This window comes from Rhea pennata, chromosome 1, assembly GCF_028389875.1.
Source record: "Rhea pennata isolate bPtePen1 chromosome 1, bPtePen1.pri, whole genome shotgun sequence".
Lineage (NCBI taxonomy): Eukaryota > Metazoa > Chordata > Aves > Rheiformes > Rheidae > Rhea > Rhea pennata.
In genome coordinates, this window is record NC_084663.1 from 134373728 (window position 1) to 134394459 (window position 20732).

General features: G+C 43.0%; 1 protein-coding gene across 2 annotated transcripts in view; it reads right to left on the reverse strand.

Moving 5' to 3' along the window:
• Positions 1-8394: 8394 nt before the first annotated feature.
• The window catches only part of NHS (NHS actin remodeling regulator), a 259543-nt gene continuing 247205 nt past the window's right edge, over positions 8395-20732 (reverse strand). Inside the window, exons 5-9 of one of the 2 annotated variants that reach the window (XM_062600848.1) lie at positions 18981-19173; positions 16074-16205; positions 11891-14848; positions 11561-11687; positions 8395-10392 (exon numbers count right to left, since the gene is read on the reverse strand). In XM_062600848.1, the coding sequence (XP_062456832.1) occupies positions 9768-10392; positions 11561-11687; positions 11891-14848; positions 16074-16205; positions 18981-19173 (4035 nt within the window). In that variant the 3' untranslated portion in view covers positions 8395-9767. The remainder of the gene's footprint in view (positions 10393-11560; positions 11688-11890; positions 14849-16073; positions 16206-18980; positions 19174-20732) is intronic. The other variant, XM_062600858.1, reaches the window with a different exon arrangement.

The following is a 20732-nucleotide window of genomic DNA, read 5'->3' on the forward strand; positions in this document are numbered from 1 at the left end:
CAGAGGTGCGGTGCCGCGCCGCGCCTCTCGGAGGCGCCCCAGGCCGCGGGCACGACCGGGCCGGGCCGGGCCGAACCTCCCCCGCTGTGTTAGCAGGGCGGTGCGGCCTGTTGATGGCTTCTTCCGTGCGGGTCGTTGTGGCCCCGCCGTATTGCCTGCCGGCCTTTGCCCGGCTAAACGCAGCTGGTTCCTTGCAGGCTCCCCGGGCCCCCGGGAGCAGGGGAATGAATGCACGCTTGGTGAACCACCACATCACCTCAGGTTTACTGACGGTGATTGAAGACATCCACTGTGATGTGCTGCTACCTCAAAGTCTTTGTTAGACAAAAACAAATTCCAAATGTGTGTAAAAATGATTCATGCTATAAATGCCTTGTGCTCCAATCAAGTAAGAGCATTTCTCTTTCAACTTTATGAAAGGATTCTAACCTTGGTGAATTATCAACAGGAGAGAGATCCTCCTGTTACTCCTCAGTGAGATTTCATGTTGGTGAACTATTTTTTTTTTCATGTTGTTGAACTTTTTTTAACAAAGCAAGGTACCTGATTTTTGATTAACTCAAGTTTTGATTCGTTTTTATATAGATGCACTAAAACTTTCTACCAAATGTTTGTAAACCTATCATTTTCTATATTCATAGTTTAAAGCTCATCTCTGAAAGATTCATGGCAGACAGAATTCTGAAAGATTTTAAAGCTGTATTCTTTTTTGTCACTTAAGAGTGGTCCCATTTGCCAGTATTGGTGAGAAAGATAGAATAGCCATATTATATGTGGCTAATTGCTTATCTGTGAGAAAGCTTTTGTAATAAGTACATATATATAAAAGCACTATTTATAGATTTAGCCTTATTTCCTCATAAGCATTTTGAGAAAGCCTGAAATATAATAATATTTTCTTTATCCTGCTACAGTCTTCAGTAGGTTTTAAAACCTTTTTTCTGTTTGAAATTGATAGCACGGAGGTATCTTCAAGCCCAGTCTGCAAGCACAGCAGTGCAGTACACACAGTCCCTTGTGCAGCTGATTCTTCCAAAAAAATGCATGTTGGGCCTTTTTGACATTTTACAGTTGAAGTACTGTGATGGAAGGGCATTGAATAAGCTAAGAACTTTGCTTTACCATAAAGCTTGAGACAATGGGAGAATGCTCAAGTGATAAGGAAGCACAGAAAATGTTATCTCTTTTTTTTTTTCCTCTCTTCCCCCCTTCAGAAACGGGAAAACTTCTGTGATAGGGCAGCTTGTTGCATTGCAATTAGGAAGCAGAATGGGGAACTGAGACACAGACTAAGAGGACAATTAGGAGTAGGGTAGGAAGTGAAGTATGGGAGGAGCAAAGGATGGGGGATACTGATGATTACATAAAGAAAGTATTATTTGAAAGGAGACAGAAAAAGTTTGTATGGATATCTGGTTTCTGGTGTCTTCCAGAACAGTGGTATATGGAGGAGCTAACAGAAGAAAGATATTTGGGGAAAGGCTAAAAAGAGCACAATTTTTAAGAAGTCAGGCTCATTTAAAAGGAATTATTTAATAAACAAGTGGTCATAACATTCCTATTCTGAGTTATAGCATGTTTATAAAGTCTTGGCTTGAAGATACAAAGTGGTAGGCATCCTTCAGTGTTTCTACAAATACTGTTTCATGTGAAAGGAAGGTTGGATTTGAAAATAAAAACTGAAGGAGTTGAAGATAGGCAGGAGGCCTTACAGGGAAGGGAGTCACCTAATAGTTAATGCATTAACAGAGAGAAGTCATAATTTCAGAAGGAGGGGAAAATAAAACTGATCTACAAAGGAGTTACTTTTCCTGGATTGGGTTTCAAAAGAACTTTTCTGGAATTAATTTGTTGGCCATCTTTTGTGGTAGTTATGGTTATTCTATCCAATAAAATAAAAATAAAAATTCATCTACTTTGTTTGTGATACTTCTTCCTTTCAGTTTTGAAACATAGTATTTTGTACTGTCAGATGTCTCAGATGGTGAGTGATGTTCTGGACTGACTTGGCCTTCATAGCTCCCCATACTTTGTTTTGTGTTTGAAAGGGCTCCAGATGATTCCTTTTTTGGCTAATATTTTAAAGTGGTCATAAAGCCATTTGTATTCATTACTTGTAAAAAAGAGCTATCTGACTGGTATGAGCACCAAAATGAGGTACTTCTAAAAATAAGTAAAAAGAAATACTTTTTAAAATGGTAAAGGATGAATGCAAGATGCTGGTAGTAACAGTAATTCTGTAATAGCTTATTAAAAGTATAAACAAATTCAACTGCTCAAGAAATACCTTATTTTTGTCATATTTTGAATGTTCTTTATTCATAGAAATATTTTTTATCCAATGATTTTTCTCTTTTTTTCTTTTCTTTTTTTTTCTTTTTTTCTTTTTTTTTCTTTTTTTCTTTTTTTCCCTTTTTTTTTTTTTTTGCCCTCCCAGCTTTGGAGGTTTGTAGTAGTACTAAAAGCTATGCCAACTCACTCGGATTCAGCATTAGTACAGTTCAGTAACTCAGACTAGCGAGCAAACAAGCCAGGCCACAGTTTCTACCATGTTACCGTTATAATTATCTCTCTAGGTTAAAACTATAATGTAAATTTCCACAGGAAACTCATTGGATGGTTGCTTATTTTGTAGATGTTTTTTGAGTAATATAAAAATGAAGCAGCCTAACTCCAAAACTATCACAAAGCTGTTACTAGAGCGCAAGGCTTCTCTTATTTGTTCAGGGGTGGTTACCCAAAAGGTTTATTTTTTCTGCCTCATTAGTTACCATCTTACAATGAAATATGGAGAAGATTGCTATAATATCGATGAACAGTCTGAAGTGATTTCTGAGTTGATGCCAAATGGCATTTCATTGACCAATGCTACTCTTGGTACAGAAGGAGTAATTCCTGCCTCTCCCCTTGCCCCAGCTGAAGATGACAGTGAACTTGAAAGGGAGCTGTAGAGGTAGTTAATTTCCTTGCAGGAATAGTTTATGGTTTACAACGTATTTGTGAAATGGCAATTATAAGAAGCATCCATGGCATAGCTGATAATACTCTGTTAAAAACAAACAAAATCCAAACCCCCATAGCTGCCTATTCAGAGTGAAAGAGAGTTAAAGCTACCACACATGGCCATCTAGCCATAGCTTTGTCACTGCCATCTTTGTCAGCTATTTTGTACAACCTCTTGATGCATCTTCTGAAAAAGCAGAAAACTTCATTGAGAATGCTGACATCTTTTATAGGATAAATTTGTTTTAACGTGAAAGGGATTTTCCAGTTCTGGAGAAGTTTAAATACTAATGCAGGTGGTTTGAGTGAGAAGGATAGTATTTAGCTGCTTTTAATTGTTTTGTTACCCTGAACTTGAGTCCATGTTAGAGGATGTGGATTCCTTACAGATATATTTCCTCTGTTTTGTTGTAGGGGGATATAGCTAGATGATATGCTTTCCATTCCTTCTGAAGTAATTGAGACTCGCATTTTAAGTCAGCAGAGCTGGATAATTATATTCAAAAATTTGAGAGAGCATTTGAAGAATTCTCTTGACCAATAATGTTGGGCACTAGAAAAGTTTCAGGAGAATGCTAACATGCCAGTAGTTTAAAAATACAAATGGGACAAGTTGGGTAATTTTAAATCTTTCAGCCTAACTTTAATCCCAGGAAGGTATCACAGCAGTTAATACTTCTGTCACCAAGTAAAGAATTAAAGGAGGAAAACATACTGCAACTGAAAATGGGTGTATGGAAAACAAAGTTTGTCAGATACTTGCCCATAGTCCTTCTGTAGAAATCAGTCCTGGAACTGCGGTCAGAACTCTGCTGCCCTCTTCGCAGGAAAGGCATTTTCCCAGGAGCTGACTAGTTAAAGGGACTTGCAGGAGCTTCCCAAAACAGCTGTGTTAACAGTGAAGTATTTCAGAAATGAAGTACTTGGTTTCTTGGTTAAGAAAATAACTTGTAAAGCTATGTGTAACAGGACTGACTGGGGACATGTGACGTACCAATGATGAATGGGCCAGATCCAGAAAAAGACTGATTCTGGAAACAGGATTTAAACTCCTAAGAGCCCCCACATGCCAAACAAAGGCCCTAAACCACCTTTCTTTGTTTTTTCGTGGTTGACGCCCACTCCTGAAAGTGCTATTATCTTCTTGAGTGTCTCTTTCATTCGTATTAAAATTCCCTGATTGCCCGTGTGCACTGTGCATATCCTTGCGACTACTGTGGCCTGTTGTTATGCAGCTTTTGCAGGACAGACCCTTTGAGAAGCCTGATCTTACAAATTTGATAGTCGGGAGTGCCCATCACTGAAAAGGCTGAGCTTCTCCTGGGCTGAATTTAAAACTGCGATATTAAAGCAGTAGTGCTGCCTTTGCCACCGGTTGCTAGAATAGCCTAACAGATAGAAAACTTGCTGGATAGGGGGAATTCACGTGTTGTACACCCTGGAAGAACAGCCTAACCTTTTGCCCGCAGAATGGTCTATTTTGTCTACTGGGAAGCTTCCAGTCTTTGCTTCTTGGACTGTAGACATCGTTTGCAGAGCAGCAGATAAAATGATCAGAAGTATTCCCGAGAGCAGGGACACTCACTACTTGCAAAGAATTCTTCCATTAGCCATTTCTCTGAAATGGGATTTATGTTGTGGTTGAACCAGAAATGGGAACCCCCACCCCCAGCTCCGCTTGGTTGCCTGCTTTGATGGCCTGAGTCGAGGCGCCGACTCATTGAGAACACAATAGGAAGCTTGCAGGTGGGGAGAATGCCACAGGGGCCCAAAATTTAAATGTAGCATCTAAATTTTAACAGCTATGTGCTTTACTATCTTGAAAAATGTATACATTCCATATATAGCTGCATCTATCTATAGATCTGCACAGCACACGGGATGCTTTGTTGAGAAGCAGGATGGAACAACCTGGGAAGAGCTTGTATACGCAGCTGTGCTACCACTCTGTAGTTTCTGTGTAACTGCATGGGCTTGTCTGTTACGCCAGGTACGTTCACCCAAAAGTACGCACCTAAGCCTGAATTTTGTAAAGGCTATAAAAGTCACTGACTTCGCATATGTTGTAAAGAGTTACAGAGACTTCAGTGTGTATATATATAAAAAAACAATGGGTATTTCTTTTATAGTTTAATGTTTAATCTTCTCTTCCACTGAGCATGAAAAAATATGCAAGTGTGCTGCAAGCAAATGAAAAACAGATTGTGTCTACCTTTGCAAGCTGAGCTCTTCCTATAGTTCTTGCTTATCTGTGTTTCTGGATTGGGAGAGGCACATAATACAGCAATAAATGATCTATATAATCATTAACTACTTGACCATCTGGTTAAAACCAGGGTTAGGTAAACTGATTCCCACTTGGACCCAACTTCAGCACCCCACCCATAAGGGAATCTCGATATGCTTGCAAGGCGTAATTTCAAATAGCTTGGCTGCATTCCCCAATAATGATTTTTTCCACACGCTCTGAGGCACCAGACCTATGCCTTCTGGTTTCTTTCCATATGTGCTTTTTAAGCACCCACATGCAGTGTTGCATAGCTACTGACACAATGACACATGAAACAAAAGTTTCATGCTGCCTATCTCCCGTTCCCCTTTTCTTGCAGACACCTGATTTAAAAACAGATATGCAGGGATTGTCATTTAAACTACCCAACTCTGGTGTCCAGATGTCTGAACCTCCCCCAAACCAAACTAATTTAAAATAAAATACTGTTTGCATTTCTAAGTTTATAATTTATGGCCTGCCTTTTTGATCAATACTTGCTTTATCTGACAAAGTTCAGTCACTGGATTCTGTATATTATGGGTCTTAAATGTTACAATTGGTTTTGTCTTCCAGCTGAATATAAGGCAGTAGCCTTTCCATTACTTTTCATCTCGGCTTCCTTTCTTTTCTGCTTACTCTCTTCTTTCCCTAAGAGGCTTTGGGCAAATCCAGCAGTCTTCATATTCTGGCAAAGTTGGATGTGTGGGTAAAATTCCACTTACAGTCAATGACAGTTTTGATCGGATACAGATTTTTCTCTTGCTTGTTCTATGAAAAAGTTGTAAGTGAAAGAGAAAAGAAGATTAAACGGTTTGAAATGTGTAATGCAAAGAGACATACCTTTCGAAATGCTATACCTGTAGTTTCCAGATTAGACTTAACATTTCATTATAAGAAAATAAAGAGAACATGTGATTTAATTGCAGTCACGTTTATTTGCAGTTTCTATACACACTTTCTAGGTAATCAAACTTTTCCGACACATTTTTTTGAGAGGGGTTCACAATGAAACTGTCACCGTTTTTACTAAAAATAAATACAAGACTTAAAGTGTTGCACAGCTCTAAAATATACAAAGGCTTGGATTTAATGTAAACTTTGAAAACATTTTACAAAAGAAACAATCTTTGCAACAATTTAAAAAGTTCGTATTTACAAATATTACAAAAATACAAAATGGATGCAAGTCCATAAACCATTGTCTTTTCTGCCAGCATGAACTGGTGCTAGTACCAAAATAGTTACACTGTAACCTTCTTAATTTTTTTTAAAATTCTTTAAGTCATAACCTACAGTATTTCTCTATATCTGCTACCATTGCAGCAAATGCACTCAATCACTGACCTTTGGCAAAAGCAAACGTATGCTTTACTTGCTACAACTATTCCATGTCCTCTATGCTGCCACAAAAAGAAAAAAAGAAAGGGGGGGGGAATGTTAATTTTTCAGAACACACAGCTGTATAACTTCAGAAATCATATCCGTAACCTCAGTGCAAACAGCGGAACAAGCGGGTGGAATGGTGGCTCACCGTGCGCCCCCACGTGCGCCCTGTACCCTGCTGCGCAGTGCGGGTGATGGTGCGGGTGTTCGTTCTACAGCTCGTCCTCTGGCGCCTTACAGGCGCGCCTGCATCGCTAAAGGGGGCTCCCTCCGCCTGTGTTCCCCAGCTCCCACGCTTGTTGGGAAGCCTGTGCTTCAGAATGGATTTACAATCTGTCTTTGTTTGGGCTACAGTGTGTCGAATGTAAAATAGGAAAAAAAAAAAAAAAAAACCCACCTCTCATCGACTTTTTAAAGAAGTAAACTGATATTTTCACGTGATTGTTCTGTGAGCATTTCATACCTTCCTGCCTCACCATTCAAGTCAAAAATGCCTTTTCCTTTTTTGACGGTGTATATATATTTATGTATGGTATCTCTGTGAAACTGTCAGTTGGTAATAAAAAGTGAGGTCACTGAACAGCTCTTTCAGCTATTTTTAAAGTTTAGAATGATTATTTAAAGCACATATAACACTTTTAAGAATAAACATGTTATAAAAGTGCTCCTGTTAAAATCATTAAGGAAAATGACTGAAGATGACAGACTAAGGATTTTCTGCCCAGTATCTACACTTCCTTTACTCATGATCTCCAGGAAGTGTTTTGTCTCATGCTAAACATTTCCTATTAAAACATTCTCATTCATTCATTTCACTTGTGTTTAGACTTATTTTCTTAACTAAGCTATTAATGAGACTAGCCTTTTATTTCCAAAACCTTACCTCACCTATCTTTTTTAATGCTATTTTAGACTTCTTGATTTTGAAGCCCTTGAACTGGTTTTCCACCCCTCTTCCCCACACACATACCACATGCATAGTGATTCTATTTGCATACCAGACACAATCAGACTACACAGGAGGACAGTAGGAAACCCTGAATTATGCAGTTCTTGTGGTAAACACTACATGAAATCAGACGTAATCTAATGGGAAAAAAACATTCAGGATTTGTTAAACCATTCTACCCTGCTCAAACTTTTCAAAGTCGTAACAGTTTTAAGTAAAACCTGCCTCTTTAAAACATGATTTGCCTGCTTTAAAAACTCTCAGCTTTATGCTTTACATGATAAAAACAAAGAACAGTAAAAACCCATTTCACACATCCCGCTTCCCGATCATTTACTTATGCTTGAAGCCAGCTTTCGGTTGATTTCTATAGTACCGGAGCACGTGCTTTCTGCCATCCTCCTCACTCTGTCCTACTGCGCACCACATTTCCTTCTTGCACTATTTTCTCTGCACTAACCTTTCCTGCATCACAAAGCTTATCCTACAGCAATCCTCACTGACTGCCCGAACGTTGGCCAAGGGGGCCTTGTTCTCTGAGTAGCATGGATAGGGCTACACTCTTGGAAACGATGACGGCCCAGAGGAGAATCAGGCCTATTGGCTTTAATTTGTTTCGAAAATTAAAAGCGTAAAGCAACTTGTGGGTTGTTTATCATTGACACGTTCTTTCAGTTTTAAGACAAGAAAATTCAAGTAACTTCAAGTAATTCAGCTTTTATTTCCCTGCCTTCATTTTTATCAAAGCCGTTGCTTTGATTTGTCTCCTTCCCCCCCCCCATCCTGTTCCCCCACCCTGTTATCATTTCTGGTAAACCCAGACAAAATCCGAACTGTAGGTGGCTGGCATAACAAACCAGAGCTTTCCCCTTCCCAGTTTAACAATGAATATAAATAATGCGTACACATACCTATCTCCCAGCTACGTTTTCACAGTGTCATTTTTGTAAATATTTAGGTAGCATGAATCTCATCAGCACAAAGAGAAAGCTTCACTGAAAACTCATCGCAGATATTTACTGATAAATTGAAAGCGCTTGTTGCATGCTTATAATTTATTTGTTTCCTTTAAGAACCAGAAAGTAATCATGTTGAACGGTTATAGTTACCAGGTTATGACTGTGTCATGTATCCCAACAGCCTAGTAAGAATATGAAAATAAGTACTATTTCTTCTTATCTATTCTTTCTAAAGCAATCCGTATTAGAATAGAGGCCTAAGGGACACTGTCGCATGGGACTGTTAGGGGCTCCGGGTTAGAAATGATTTTGCTCTATCATCAGGAGCATGCTTGCCTTCCCAACCAATTACCGTGTTAAAACTCACCGCTGCACTTTGCAGTTGGCTCGTCTGCAGCGATACTCAAAAGACAAATGGTTACTTTAATCCGATCTTAGCCTTTACATTTCGTTAGCCTAACGTTGAGAATTTCTTTCAACTGTTAAATGTCGCTTTTGAGGCTTATCACACTGAAAGTGGTTATTGGTGGCCATGTAAGTATTATGCTTGATATGAAAATGGTATTCACAGAATACAGTTATTACATTTGACTTCTTTTGTCTTTTATAAACAAAGTTGTTATGCAGTAAATCATTTGCCACATGTCCACTTTTTGATAATTCTATTTACAGATTTTTATCAAAAATATGGTATTTACATATGTTTTGTTAATTTCTTCTAAATTTTGTTTGAGCTCATTTTAGTGTAGAAAAATACCAATCCTCAAGAGCATTTTCTTTTTCTTTCCCCCCCCCCCCCTAGGGAAGCACTACAGTGAGGGATTTGTTTCTAGATGGGCAGCTTCTGGAAAAATAAAAAGTTGCTTTTAACTCTATGAAAAGTGAGTAGCCTTGAAATCTACAGTGACGACGGAAATGAGAGTGGGATAAATCAAATGAAGCTAAAAGAAAACAGACTAGACATAGCATCTTTCTACTTTTAGAAAATGTAAAGTAATAAATAGCTACAGCTTTAGTCCTCTGTTTCCCCAGCATCTTAAAAACACAAACACATTTAAGCATTGATATTGCCCTGCAAATATATATATATTTTTTGACTGCTACAGCGTTGGCCTCTTATATTCACATCCTTACATAACCAAAGCGGTTTCAGCGTTCGCCGCGCTCACAGTCGGCGGCGGGGCTCGGGAGCTCCCGCAGCCTATGCTGAACTCTGAGAAGATCGGTCGTCGTGAGGGCTGCCGTCCGAGTTCTCCGTCTCCCCTTCGGAGATGGCCTGCATCGGCGCGTTGTACAGCCGACAGCGCACGCTGTACCGACTGCTGCTGGCTGCCGGCGGCGCCCGGGAGCGCCCCACTCTGGACGACGCCGACATGGAAAAGCTCTTGGAGGAGAATCCTTCTGCGTTGACCCTCGGGGAGCACGGCGAAAGCGGGGACGACACATCGGGGCTGGCTGCTTGGGGCGACTCATCCGGGTTTTGCGGGGCGTCCACTAACAGCTCTCCGGGAGACTTGGGCAAAATGGGGCTTTTCAGGATCTCTGTGGCAGACATCCTGTAGCTAGAATCAGACCGACTGCCCTTCTTTAGGAGCAGCAGTTTAAACTCCTCGTTAGATGTGTTGGACTTTTTGGCATTCCTGTATATAAGCCCGGGGGACCTCTGGCTGCTTATGGGAGTACCGAGGCTGCCGGGGGGTGGCACGGTGCTAGCGGGCAACGTGCTGCTGGCAGGTGGCTGGCTGCTGCTCCCAGATGAAGCTCTCAATCTGTTTCTTACAGAAAGGTCTCCAGAATCCTTTCTCCCAAGAACTTTCCTTTTTGATCTGTAAAAATACCAAAGAACATGCATTCTTGTGTTACCTTCATAGAGTAACACTCAGTGCTCGCCTGAGATTTACAGTCACCAGGCTTCGATACTAAGTAGAGTTCTCTTAACCCATGTTGTCAAATATCGGAGGCTAGCAGTGACTGACAGCACTTTAAACAGCAATAACGCCCGTGCAATGAATGAGACACTGAGTCACAGAGTCCGTTTCAACCTCCCCCAGTTCTTCCAAAATGATTTATGCACAGCCAGCACTTTATATGTAAAGACAGCGATACACACAGAATCTTAGGCTAGCCAAATGTTCACTGCAGCCTGCTCAGTGTTAGAAAGCTGCAGCATCGTTTCAGCCGTGATAGCAAATATCAGCTACACATACAAAATACGCTGTATTTGGAGAGACGCCTTCCCTTAAGCAACTGCTCGCTCACCAGAACAGAGCTGGTGGGCGAGCGCAGAAGTCACTGTGGGTCCTTTCCTTTAGAGGCGTGTATGTTTGTTAGGGAGAACAGCCTAATGGTATTTGTAAAGCATCCTATGCTTGCCATAAAGAAGCTCAGGATGCAAACAAACAAGGTTAAATTAAAGCAACTTTTAAAAGCTGCCTTTTAAGAAATTTACACAATAAAATAAAGAAGGTGGTTCCAGGACAGAGAAAACTGAGATGAAGAATTTCATATTGAGTCAGCAGCTATCATGAAGTTGTCATCCCAACAGAGGTTCTCCTGGAAATCTGACAAATAAACCTGGCTGAAGTCATGGGGCCTTAAAAAAGAGCAGATGTAACTTACTGAAAAGAATTAATCTCAATGTTTCAACAAATTTAGCAAAAAATCTGTTCACATGAGAGGCATATCCACATGGACAGATGTGGGCAGACCCACGCTCCTCTGCTTTTACCCCACTCTGGCCGCTCTCGTAGCTGCCTCTGGACTCTATTAGCTCACCCCGGTACTTCAAAGTGAGGCACCAGAGAGACTACAGTACTCCCAGGACCAGCGCTAGCTGGGATACTTCTGTGGGAGTCATAGCACCACACCAGCTTCTGGACAGGACAGACTTAACCACTGAATACTCACGCGATGGCTATCGTTAGGAGGCAGTTGTGCAATTCAGGAGAACAGGGTTGCATTTTACAGTTTCCACTCACATTAACGGTAGCTCACCTGTGAATGACTGCAAACAGATCCTCAGTAGTGCGCGGTTTATTTGGAGACACAAAAACATCTTCTGCCTCAGCCTGAGAATCTTCACTCAATGGTGAAATTACAGAATCGTCGCTTGGAGAAGATTCTTAAATGAGGAAAGAAGCCATGATATGAGTCAGACCCCTGCCATGTTTTACAACAGCACTGCTCTTGCAATCCACAAGCTCAGTTCATAACTGAATTGCCAATATATACTTTATCCTTTAATCTAAATATCATACTACTATACTATAAATCACATCCAAAACTGTATGATCAGTTAGAATACAGAAAGAGTTTACAACTGACCTTTCAGTGAAGGCTCTTCTGCGGTCCCCTGTGTCTCATCTGCCCTGCTGTTATCAGAGGCACTTTTGGTCGGAATACCTGATGCAATATCATTTTCCTGCTTGGAACTGTTTTCACTGAGTGAATTTACTGTTGCTGTCTCTGATTCGTAGCTGATATTCCCAGGCACATGGTGGCTTAAATCAAGTTGGTTCTTAAGCTGATCGCTAATGTCAGCTCCCTCAGACTGAGATGAGGTTTCACCCACAGGTTCAGATTCCAACTTTTGTTCCCAGGCTCCAGTGAACTCTTGCTGAATCTGCACTTGGTCAAGGTTGCTTTCCTGTTCTACTCCTTGATTAGTTTTCTTTGCTTCGTAATCATTTGGGGGGACTGCTGAGCCTTTCTGAAACCCTTCTGTAGAAATAGCACAGGTCTGAGTTAGAGCATTTTCTGGCAAATGCTCAGTAGCCAGGTGCATTTGGTCTTTGATGGGTTTAATTTCAACCAGACCCACGTTTGCTGCAGTTACAGTTTCTTGCTCGCAATTATTCTGTCCACTGAAAGAGGAGCTTTTTTCTAAAGGTGGTTTTCCAGGGCCTGCTTCTGCTGGGGAAGTGTCAATATAAGACATTATGGCCTCCTCAGTGGAGTACTGACGTGATATTGGTTTCTTCGCTAAGAGCGGCCTCATTTTGCCTGGAGAAACATCAGTCACCATTAGCGTGGTTTCTTGTACGCAGAGCAGGTCTGTAGTACTGGCTTTTTGTTTCACTTCTTCAGGCTTATTAATGGATCTAAGGTGAACAGATTTTAGAACGGAAGGTGTGATAGCAAGGGCAGATGGAGGATTGGGATTCAGCGCTTCTCCTATCATGCTCTGTTTATTGTGGTTGAAAGCATGCAACTGGTGCCTGTGAGTGAACGGTTTATTCAAGACGTTATGAAGAGCACTTAGGTCGAGATGAGTGGGAGGTATAATGGGAAGCTCTAGGTCTTTGTTTGCAGACACAGTGCCATCTTTAGACAGCGGCTGCTGCAGTGAGGACTTCCTTTCTGGTACTTTTGGCTTTCTCTTGCCACCTCCAGGAGACAAAGGCCCAGAAAAGAAAGCTGTTGGAAAAGAAGAGGTCGGCGTTTCTGACTGGCTGGAGTATCCACTGGAGGGTGATGCTAACCCTGCCAACTTCTCTGGAGAGGCCAGTTTAAACTCATTATCGACGGATGGGAGGGATGGGGTGGTAGCTCTTGATCCAGACTGAGATGTTTGGGATTCAGAGCTCTCTGGTGATTTGATGCACTCTATGACTGTAGTACCCGTAGCAGTGCTTGAATTAGATAAAGACCTGTAAGGATCATTAGATTTCAAGTCATTTAGAAGCCAGAGATCTGCATAGTGAGATTGTTCAGCACCTTCATCTTTAAATGATGGAATATCTGTGGTGTCAAACTGAGTGTCCTTTAATCCGCTGTCATTCTGGTTCACCCAGGAGAGCTCCTGTTTGGTTGGCAGATTAGAGTTTTCCACTCTGGAAGGTGTGTTTGAAAACTCAAGTGGCAGCTTCATTTCCCTGGAAGTGTGAGACACATGCTGCCCACTGCTTATCTTTGGTTCTTTCTTTTCAGGAAGATCCGTACTGCTCTCAGATTTCCTCAAAGACGAGCTGCGTTTTGGTGGGGCTGGCTTTGCCTTTGGTTTCTTCAGAGAGATGCTCTGCCTTCCTTGCCTCCTGTGGTTCGTGCAATCCTGCCAGGCGCAGTCAGTGAGGCTGGAGGTCACGCTCACGTTCTGGCCACTCTCAGAGCCTGCAGCTGCATAGTTGCAAATGTAACTTTTATTACCCTTGAGACCACAATCAAAATGCATGGAAGTATAGTATCCTTCAGTATCCACGGAAAAGTGTGAGCTAGTGTCTGCCTTGTCAGATGGGCTCTTCTCTAGGAAGCTGTCATAAGTGGCCATGCTTGTGAAACTCGGGCACCCCAGGCTGTCAGCCTTTGGGCGCTCAGGGCTGAAATCCTGGCGACAGGACGCGTCATGGTGGTGGTGCAGGTAGTTCCACTCACTGTCACTAGTGTTGCTGTTGTTGGGGTCATCAAGTAAATCTGCCACAGTGGAGGTGAAGGAGCTGGCCCTGTGGCCTCTGACCTTGTCCATGTGATCACCAAACTGCTCTGTGATGAAGACACTAGAGTCCTCGTTGGCATTGGGAGCAGTGTTCAGCGACAGCTCAGAGTCACAGTGCGAAGAGCCCGTCAGCGGAGGAGAGGCAGCAGGAGGAATGGTTTCGGACGTCTGAGAGGGACACGTGGAGCTGCTCCCGCTCCAGTTCCCACTGGAAGATTGGTGGTCATCCTTCTGGTCCATGTGGCTGCTGAGCAGGACTCCTGCTGTGGAGATTGAGTGGATGGGGCTCCCAAAGGTATCCGAGTTGGATGAAATCTCACAGCTTCCCGAATCTGCCATCCTTGACAGTCGTGATCTCCCTCTCTCACTGATGCTGTGATCGGGGCTATGCAAGTGCTGGGGACACGTTAAACCTATGGGCTGGTGTTCCTGTGAATTCTGTTTGTTCATGACATCCTTCCCCTTCTTCGGGATCCTTTCCTGGCTTGCTAGAAAGCATTCTGCTTCATATACCGAACTTTTGGCACCGGCATCCTGCTCGCCTTCGTTGGCTCTGGCACCCTCGCGAGGAAGACTCCGTGACCGGATGCGGTTGCTCACTGCGGTAGCAAACACGGCACCTCCGTTGTCTGCTAGCACCAAGATGTTGCCGGCAGAGTGTGACAGGGAGGCGACAACACTCTGCCCTCTCTGCGCTCGGATCCGTCTCCGGGATGGAGCGGCAATGAGGATTTCCTCAGTCTGACACTCCGAGTCCCGCGTGCCCGACCTCCTGTTGGCAGCGCTGGAGAAGTCCGGGTTTGCATGCACAATCACATTGCGTTCTCTTGCCACCGGCGACTCATCAGAATCTAGGATACATATAAACCTGGGTGAGATACAGCTTCGCATTGCCTGATAAAAGATGACCCATACAGCAACCCAAGAAGCATATTTGTTGGATTTTTTTTTCTATCTTTACTACAAAAAGTTTGTAAGGCAGACCTCATCGCGGTAAGGTGGGAAATTCTCTTAGTCCTGCAACGTGATCTCGGTTCTCCTATTTCTGCAACGTGATCTCACACAGAGCTGATCTTGCCGTAGTAAATATTAAAATAAAGATTAACTTTTTAATTTTTGTCACTGTAGTTCAACTAGTAAAGGCAGTTTTAATGAGTAACTGCCAGACAGAACACTCTGTAAACTTTTCAGAATAATTCTGTTCTGATTATATGTCTTTTCAGAATTTCCATCATATGTTTCTTTACTACCAAGAATATTTGCACAGTAACAGGATAGTTGTTTCATAGGTTCTCTGGTTGCTTATTCCCTAGGATAAACACATTCATTCTCCTTCTGATCAAATTTCACAGCAACTGACTGAGGTATCAGAGCTATCTTCAGGTGCCGATGAACATTAAGAAATAACGATCCTGTCAGTCTGGCTTTGGGCTAACACCAATTTTACACAACATTTGCCCACAAGAGAGCTGCTCCCAGTTTACCTGGAAACAAGTGAGCTGAGCCACCTGGTTTCATGCAGATATCCTTGGTAATAAAGAACGAAAGGCAGGAACTGGGGACAGGCGTGATAAATGAAAGGAATGTTTAGCAAAGTTTTCAGTAGAGTACCAGCAGCTGTCTCTAACACAGATATTCAGCTGATCAGCTGAGTGAGCTATCCGGCTGCTGTGACAGCGCATCACTTTGCTGTGCAACATCTGTCATTTCTTTACCTTAAGAACCCCTTATACAAGAAAAAACTTTCACTTAATCTAGTTACTTTTTATGCACATAACTATGGGTTTGTAACAAAAATAAAACGGGAAAAAAAAAGTAACTGATTAACATTTACACGATAAGAGCTGAACATGTACATCTATATTACTCGGTAAGGCCCCAGCATATTAAGGCCATATGGAGTAATATAGCTTTGCTTATTGTAGTAAATCAAAAAACAGACATATCATTCTCAAACTCCACAAGCATTTATGTTTTCAAGGTTTCATTTCTTTGGAAGGCTGGCTACCAGCTCATAGCCCTGCAATTTAAGTCGGTTAGAAAGCTATCTATGGAAGATTTGTATTTATACTACACCTATTTCTTGTTGCACTCTTCTGGGGATGCCAGAGATGGTTTTCCTCCTCCTCAACTTTCGTCTCCGCTGTAGTACAGATTGTGAATGAACAAGAGAGCAGCGTATACTAGCCTCTCTGTCAAAACCAACTCCTGCAACCCATAAATAGGTCTCATTAGCCTTTAGAAATAGTAAACAAATTTTCATGGCTGGAACACAGTGGAGGTATGTGAGCTTGGATTAAGCCTGTGAATAAACATAAGGGAGCCCTTATGCAGCTTTTATGTAAATTATATTACAGTATATCACAGTTTTACATCTAATTCCAGCTCCCTCTCAGCAGCCTGGTTTGCCAAAAGTAACAGGAGTTAAAAAAAAAGAAAAAGAAAAAGAAAAAGAAAGAAAAGAAAATTAGGAAAGAAAATCAAGTTGAGAGCTCTTGATAGCCGGGCATTTTTTCGTATAGCTATTTAGCCATCTGTCACAGGGACAACGGCAGTAACTTGTCTGCAAAGAGTAATCTCTTCAGCTATAGTCTGACTCATTTTAAAAAGCTAAGCGTAAGAAAACAGTCTAGGTTGTGACGCTGTATTGCAGTAGTTTGGCGCTACTTAGGAGACCGATATGCGAAGGGTGCTCACATTTCGAAAAGGAAGAAGACAGCTCCAACAGGGCCGAGTCCATGTGCAAGTTTAGAGAGCATTCTTCTCTACTGTTAGCTACGGCCAGGAATGAACCACATCGGCACCTAATGTTTCGATGCGTCAGCAAGTGGCCTGATTTTCCCAGGTGCGCAGCGCACAGCAGGACACACGGGAGCCCACGGCGGAGCCGGAGCCCTTTGAGAACATGGTGACATGTTCCAGAACCTAGATTTGGGGGCCCAAGTTCACCTACATGCTTATTTATAACCGTGGTCACACGGAATAGGCAACAATTCCTTATTTTAGGTCTCTTTCACCTCGTTTTTTACACTGTGGTCACTATACATGTGGGCCAGCCAAAAGCCCAGTGCCTAGGTGTACTGGCTTTTGCCTCAAGTATACGCTCATGCTCTCTAAAGTTGGCATGGGACAGGTTGGAAAAAAATGTGCCAGGTCCATAAAAACACTAACATAAGGATTGCTGGGTACAGTGGTTTGTAATCTTAAGAAAAACGAATGAAGTAAACCAAACAAAACGAAAATAAAAAATCCTGATAGAAATCTCCATTTTTATAGCGTATAATTATATAAAACATAATTATACGCAGACATACACGTACATATTACACTACATAACAATGTAAAACATTAAAAAGTAACTTTCTTGTAAAAGTTCTTCTTGAAATCTACTACAGTGAAATAGAGGCTTCAGACAGATGTCCTGTAACCACCAATGCCCCTGGAATAAGCAGAGGAAGAACTTTCTTTAATAAACGAACGAAAGTGCTGTAAACTCCATTAACAGTCATTTGAAGAAAAAAAAAAGAAAAAGTGAGCATTTCTCAGGGTTGGGAGAAGCTGAAAAAGCAAAAACAAAAAAGCAAAAAAAAAAACCAAAAAAAAAGGTAAAAAAGAAAAACGAAAGCAAACCCTCGGAAACGAACACCATTCAGCATCGCTGCGGGTGCCCCGGCCGCCGTGAGTGACCGAACATGCTCGGCGCGCCGGACGCGCGGGCTCTCGCCGGGGGGACGGCGGCGGAGGGCGCAGCGTCCTCCCCGCCACGCGCACGGGCTCTTCCCACTGGTGCCGATGAGCACGAGACACAGACACAGCCAGAAGATTTACGTACCGTTCCCGATCGGTAAAACTGACCAGTGGGAATTGGGTTCCAGTGCAGGGCAGGTGGAGTCTAGGCAAAAATCGCTATTACTGGACAAGTCGGCCCCGGCCCCGGCCCTGACGCCCACCTCTCGGCCGCGGGCCGCGGCGGGGCGGAAGGGGCACGGGCGGCCCCGGTGGCCTTTCCCGCCGGCGTCTGGGCCCACGGCGGCCGGCCTTGGCCCCAGGCTTCACCCACCCCCTGGCTCTCCCTATCGGAAAAACTCGACGAAATGCAAATATCGGCTCTAAACGCTAGCTGAAAGCGCTCTGCTTTTTCCTTTTTTTTTTCTCCTCCCCCCCGCCCCCGCTCCCGGCGGTTCACGTTCGAGCCGATAACCGTGGGAGCCAGCCCACTTTATGCTCTTACATTAATGAAAATTTGGTGCAAAATACTCTCGAGGAAAGCTCAGATAAACTTTATGTTTACCATAGCCCTCTGGAAAGAGAGAAAGAGAAAAAGAGAAAAACAACCTGATTTTTGATTCAGGAAATAAGTTATCTACCACATTTAATAAGCTATATCCCTCATGCTTTTATCAACAATTGCTTCTTCAAACAAGTCTCGTAAAATGTATCCAAACGTTATATAAATGAAAGGAAGTGCCTTTACTATACCTTCAGCACAGCTGCATGTAAAGAGATCTCAGAGCGATGGTTTGCATGCTACACAGTCATGACTTGCATGTTTAAAGCACTGCAAATAGTAGCCTACATTCTCTAGTTTCTCTTCTCCTGCTACACATGATAATCATATGATTAATTCCTGTGGCTTTCTGCGTTATTTCAGTCAGCTACATTCAAAAAGTTATTTGACGTCTTTGGAAATACAGGCTCTACGTTAGATGCACAGCAAAAGTATGTTTTTTATGCAGGGAACCAGTGTTACATTACACTGCATAACACGATTCAACGGCTATGGGCCAAATTAACCCTACACAGAGCTGCAGCGACTTCAGCGGACATGCATGAGGGATGCGTTTAGCCCACTGTTTTCCATAGCCTCAAACCTTTGCCCACAGACTGTAAAATCCGGTGACTTGAAATAAATTAAACAAAGTAAATACTTGACCTCCCTTGAACCATGCAATAAATACAAAAATAAATAGAAGAGATTTGTACCAGTGACATTGATGGGGATAATGCAAGAAGAAATCACTTGGGCATCTTGTTTCATTTTCTCCTCTGGAGTTGGCAGAGGTAGTGCTTTACTCCAATTGGTTTGTTTATCCAGTGTAGAAGGGATATTATGTATTGGATTTTTCGGCCTCTGCCCTAACATGACATCTGTATCTTCGTCCTCGGGTGGATGGGACTGCAAATGAATACATTCAAAATCAGTGTCTACCATTCAGGCATACAAGGCTACTTTTGACACAAAGCAGACATACAGATCAGAAATCAGTTACAGGGCTGCGATGAAGAGCTGTTCTAGATATGTCAAGCAGTACGAGCTATTCTCCCACGGATACGTAACAGACAGTTAGTAAGAAAGAAACGCCTCGACATACTGGAAACAATTCAGTGCATTCACAGTGACGTTTACAGGACCTTTTTATGTCTGTGCATTTGGTTCAAGCATGTTAGTACTGCGTTACTATCAGCATTAGATGTGTGAGTCCTCCTTGGCATCCACAACCTTTTGAACACGCAAGTCTGCTGACTACTAGTGAAAACTGGCCCCACATAAACATTCATTTGAGGATAAGCACCGGAAGGCCAAACGCTTTAAAAAGATTCAGAAAATCCTTTGCATTTCATTTTATCAAACTAAGGGTATGACCAGAAAAAAGGTACAGAAAAACCACAGCTATAAAGTTGGAAGCAGCAAGTGTTGGCAGAGTTGGCATCAGAGGGCTATTGGCCAAAGAGAAGATAAGCCGCCACCAGAAGAAATGCAAAGCACGATTTAGAGACCAGGCAAATATTTAGAATTTGCTACCCAAAGCATTGGACACGGCCAATAGAGAACCTGGGAAGTAAACTGTGCAGAAGAAACACAGGTGTTTTGTCTTGTTTTAGAAGCAATATTAAATCCCCAAGCAAGAAAGCTGTCCTGCAAAGCTCTTACAGTTTCATCTAGTAGGAGAGAAATCAGTTGGGCACTTTTTCGTGTGGTATCTCGCTGTCGACTCCCGTTTTGAAGGCTCTTTATAGAAAAACGCTTCTGCTCTGTTTGGAAGGGACGGAGGGGCAACACTTACCTTTCTCTGCCTGTTTTTTCTCCCTTTCTCAGTTACTACGTTCGTCTACGAACGTGGCAATTCCTCGGCTGGGCTGCGAGCCTGCCTGCCTCTCTCTGTTAAAAATAAAGTGCAACGCCTTTCGGGCTGCTCTTCCTCACGGTCCCGGGCTGCCGGTTACGCTTCATCTGCCCGTTTTCATTTCGGGAGCGAGGGGGGCTAGGGCCAAACCCCGCTCGGCCCCGCGCGGCGGACGGCGCTTCTGCCGATCCTCCTGGCAGGGCGCGCGCAAACCCGGCGGCAAGGCACCCTCTCGAGCTCGCCGGAAAGCGCAGCTGCAAACCAGCTCGCCGGCCTCAGCGCAGCGGCTGCTGTTTCAGCTCGGGGAGGACGCTCGCTTACCTGGTCAGCGTCGCCTTCGGGAGCCCCCCAAACCCAAGAGGACAGACGCTGCCTCCCCTCCTAACCGCGAACCCTCTTCCCCCTGCCTCCCAACGGAGGATTTTAGTCAAACATCGCGGCCTTCCCTCTCTCTCTGCAGCTTTTGTGCCCAGCCCCTGGAGACGTGAATGGCTCGTATAAACTTCGAGCACAAAAGACTTTGTTTCCTAGGTAACTCCCCCCTCCTCCAAAAAAAGTTTGATGCGTGCACACACACACAAAAAAACCCCAACAAAACCTTGCGTGCACA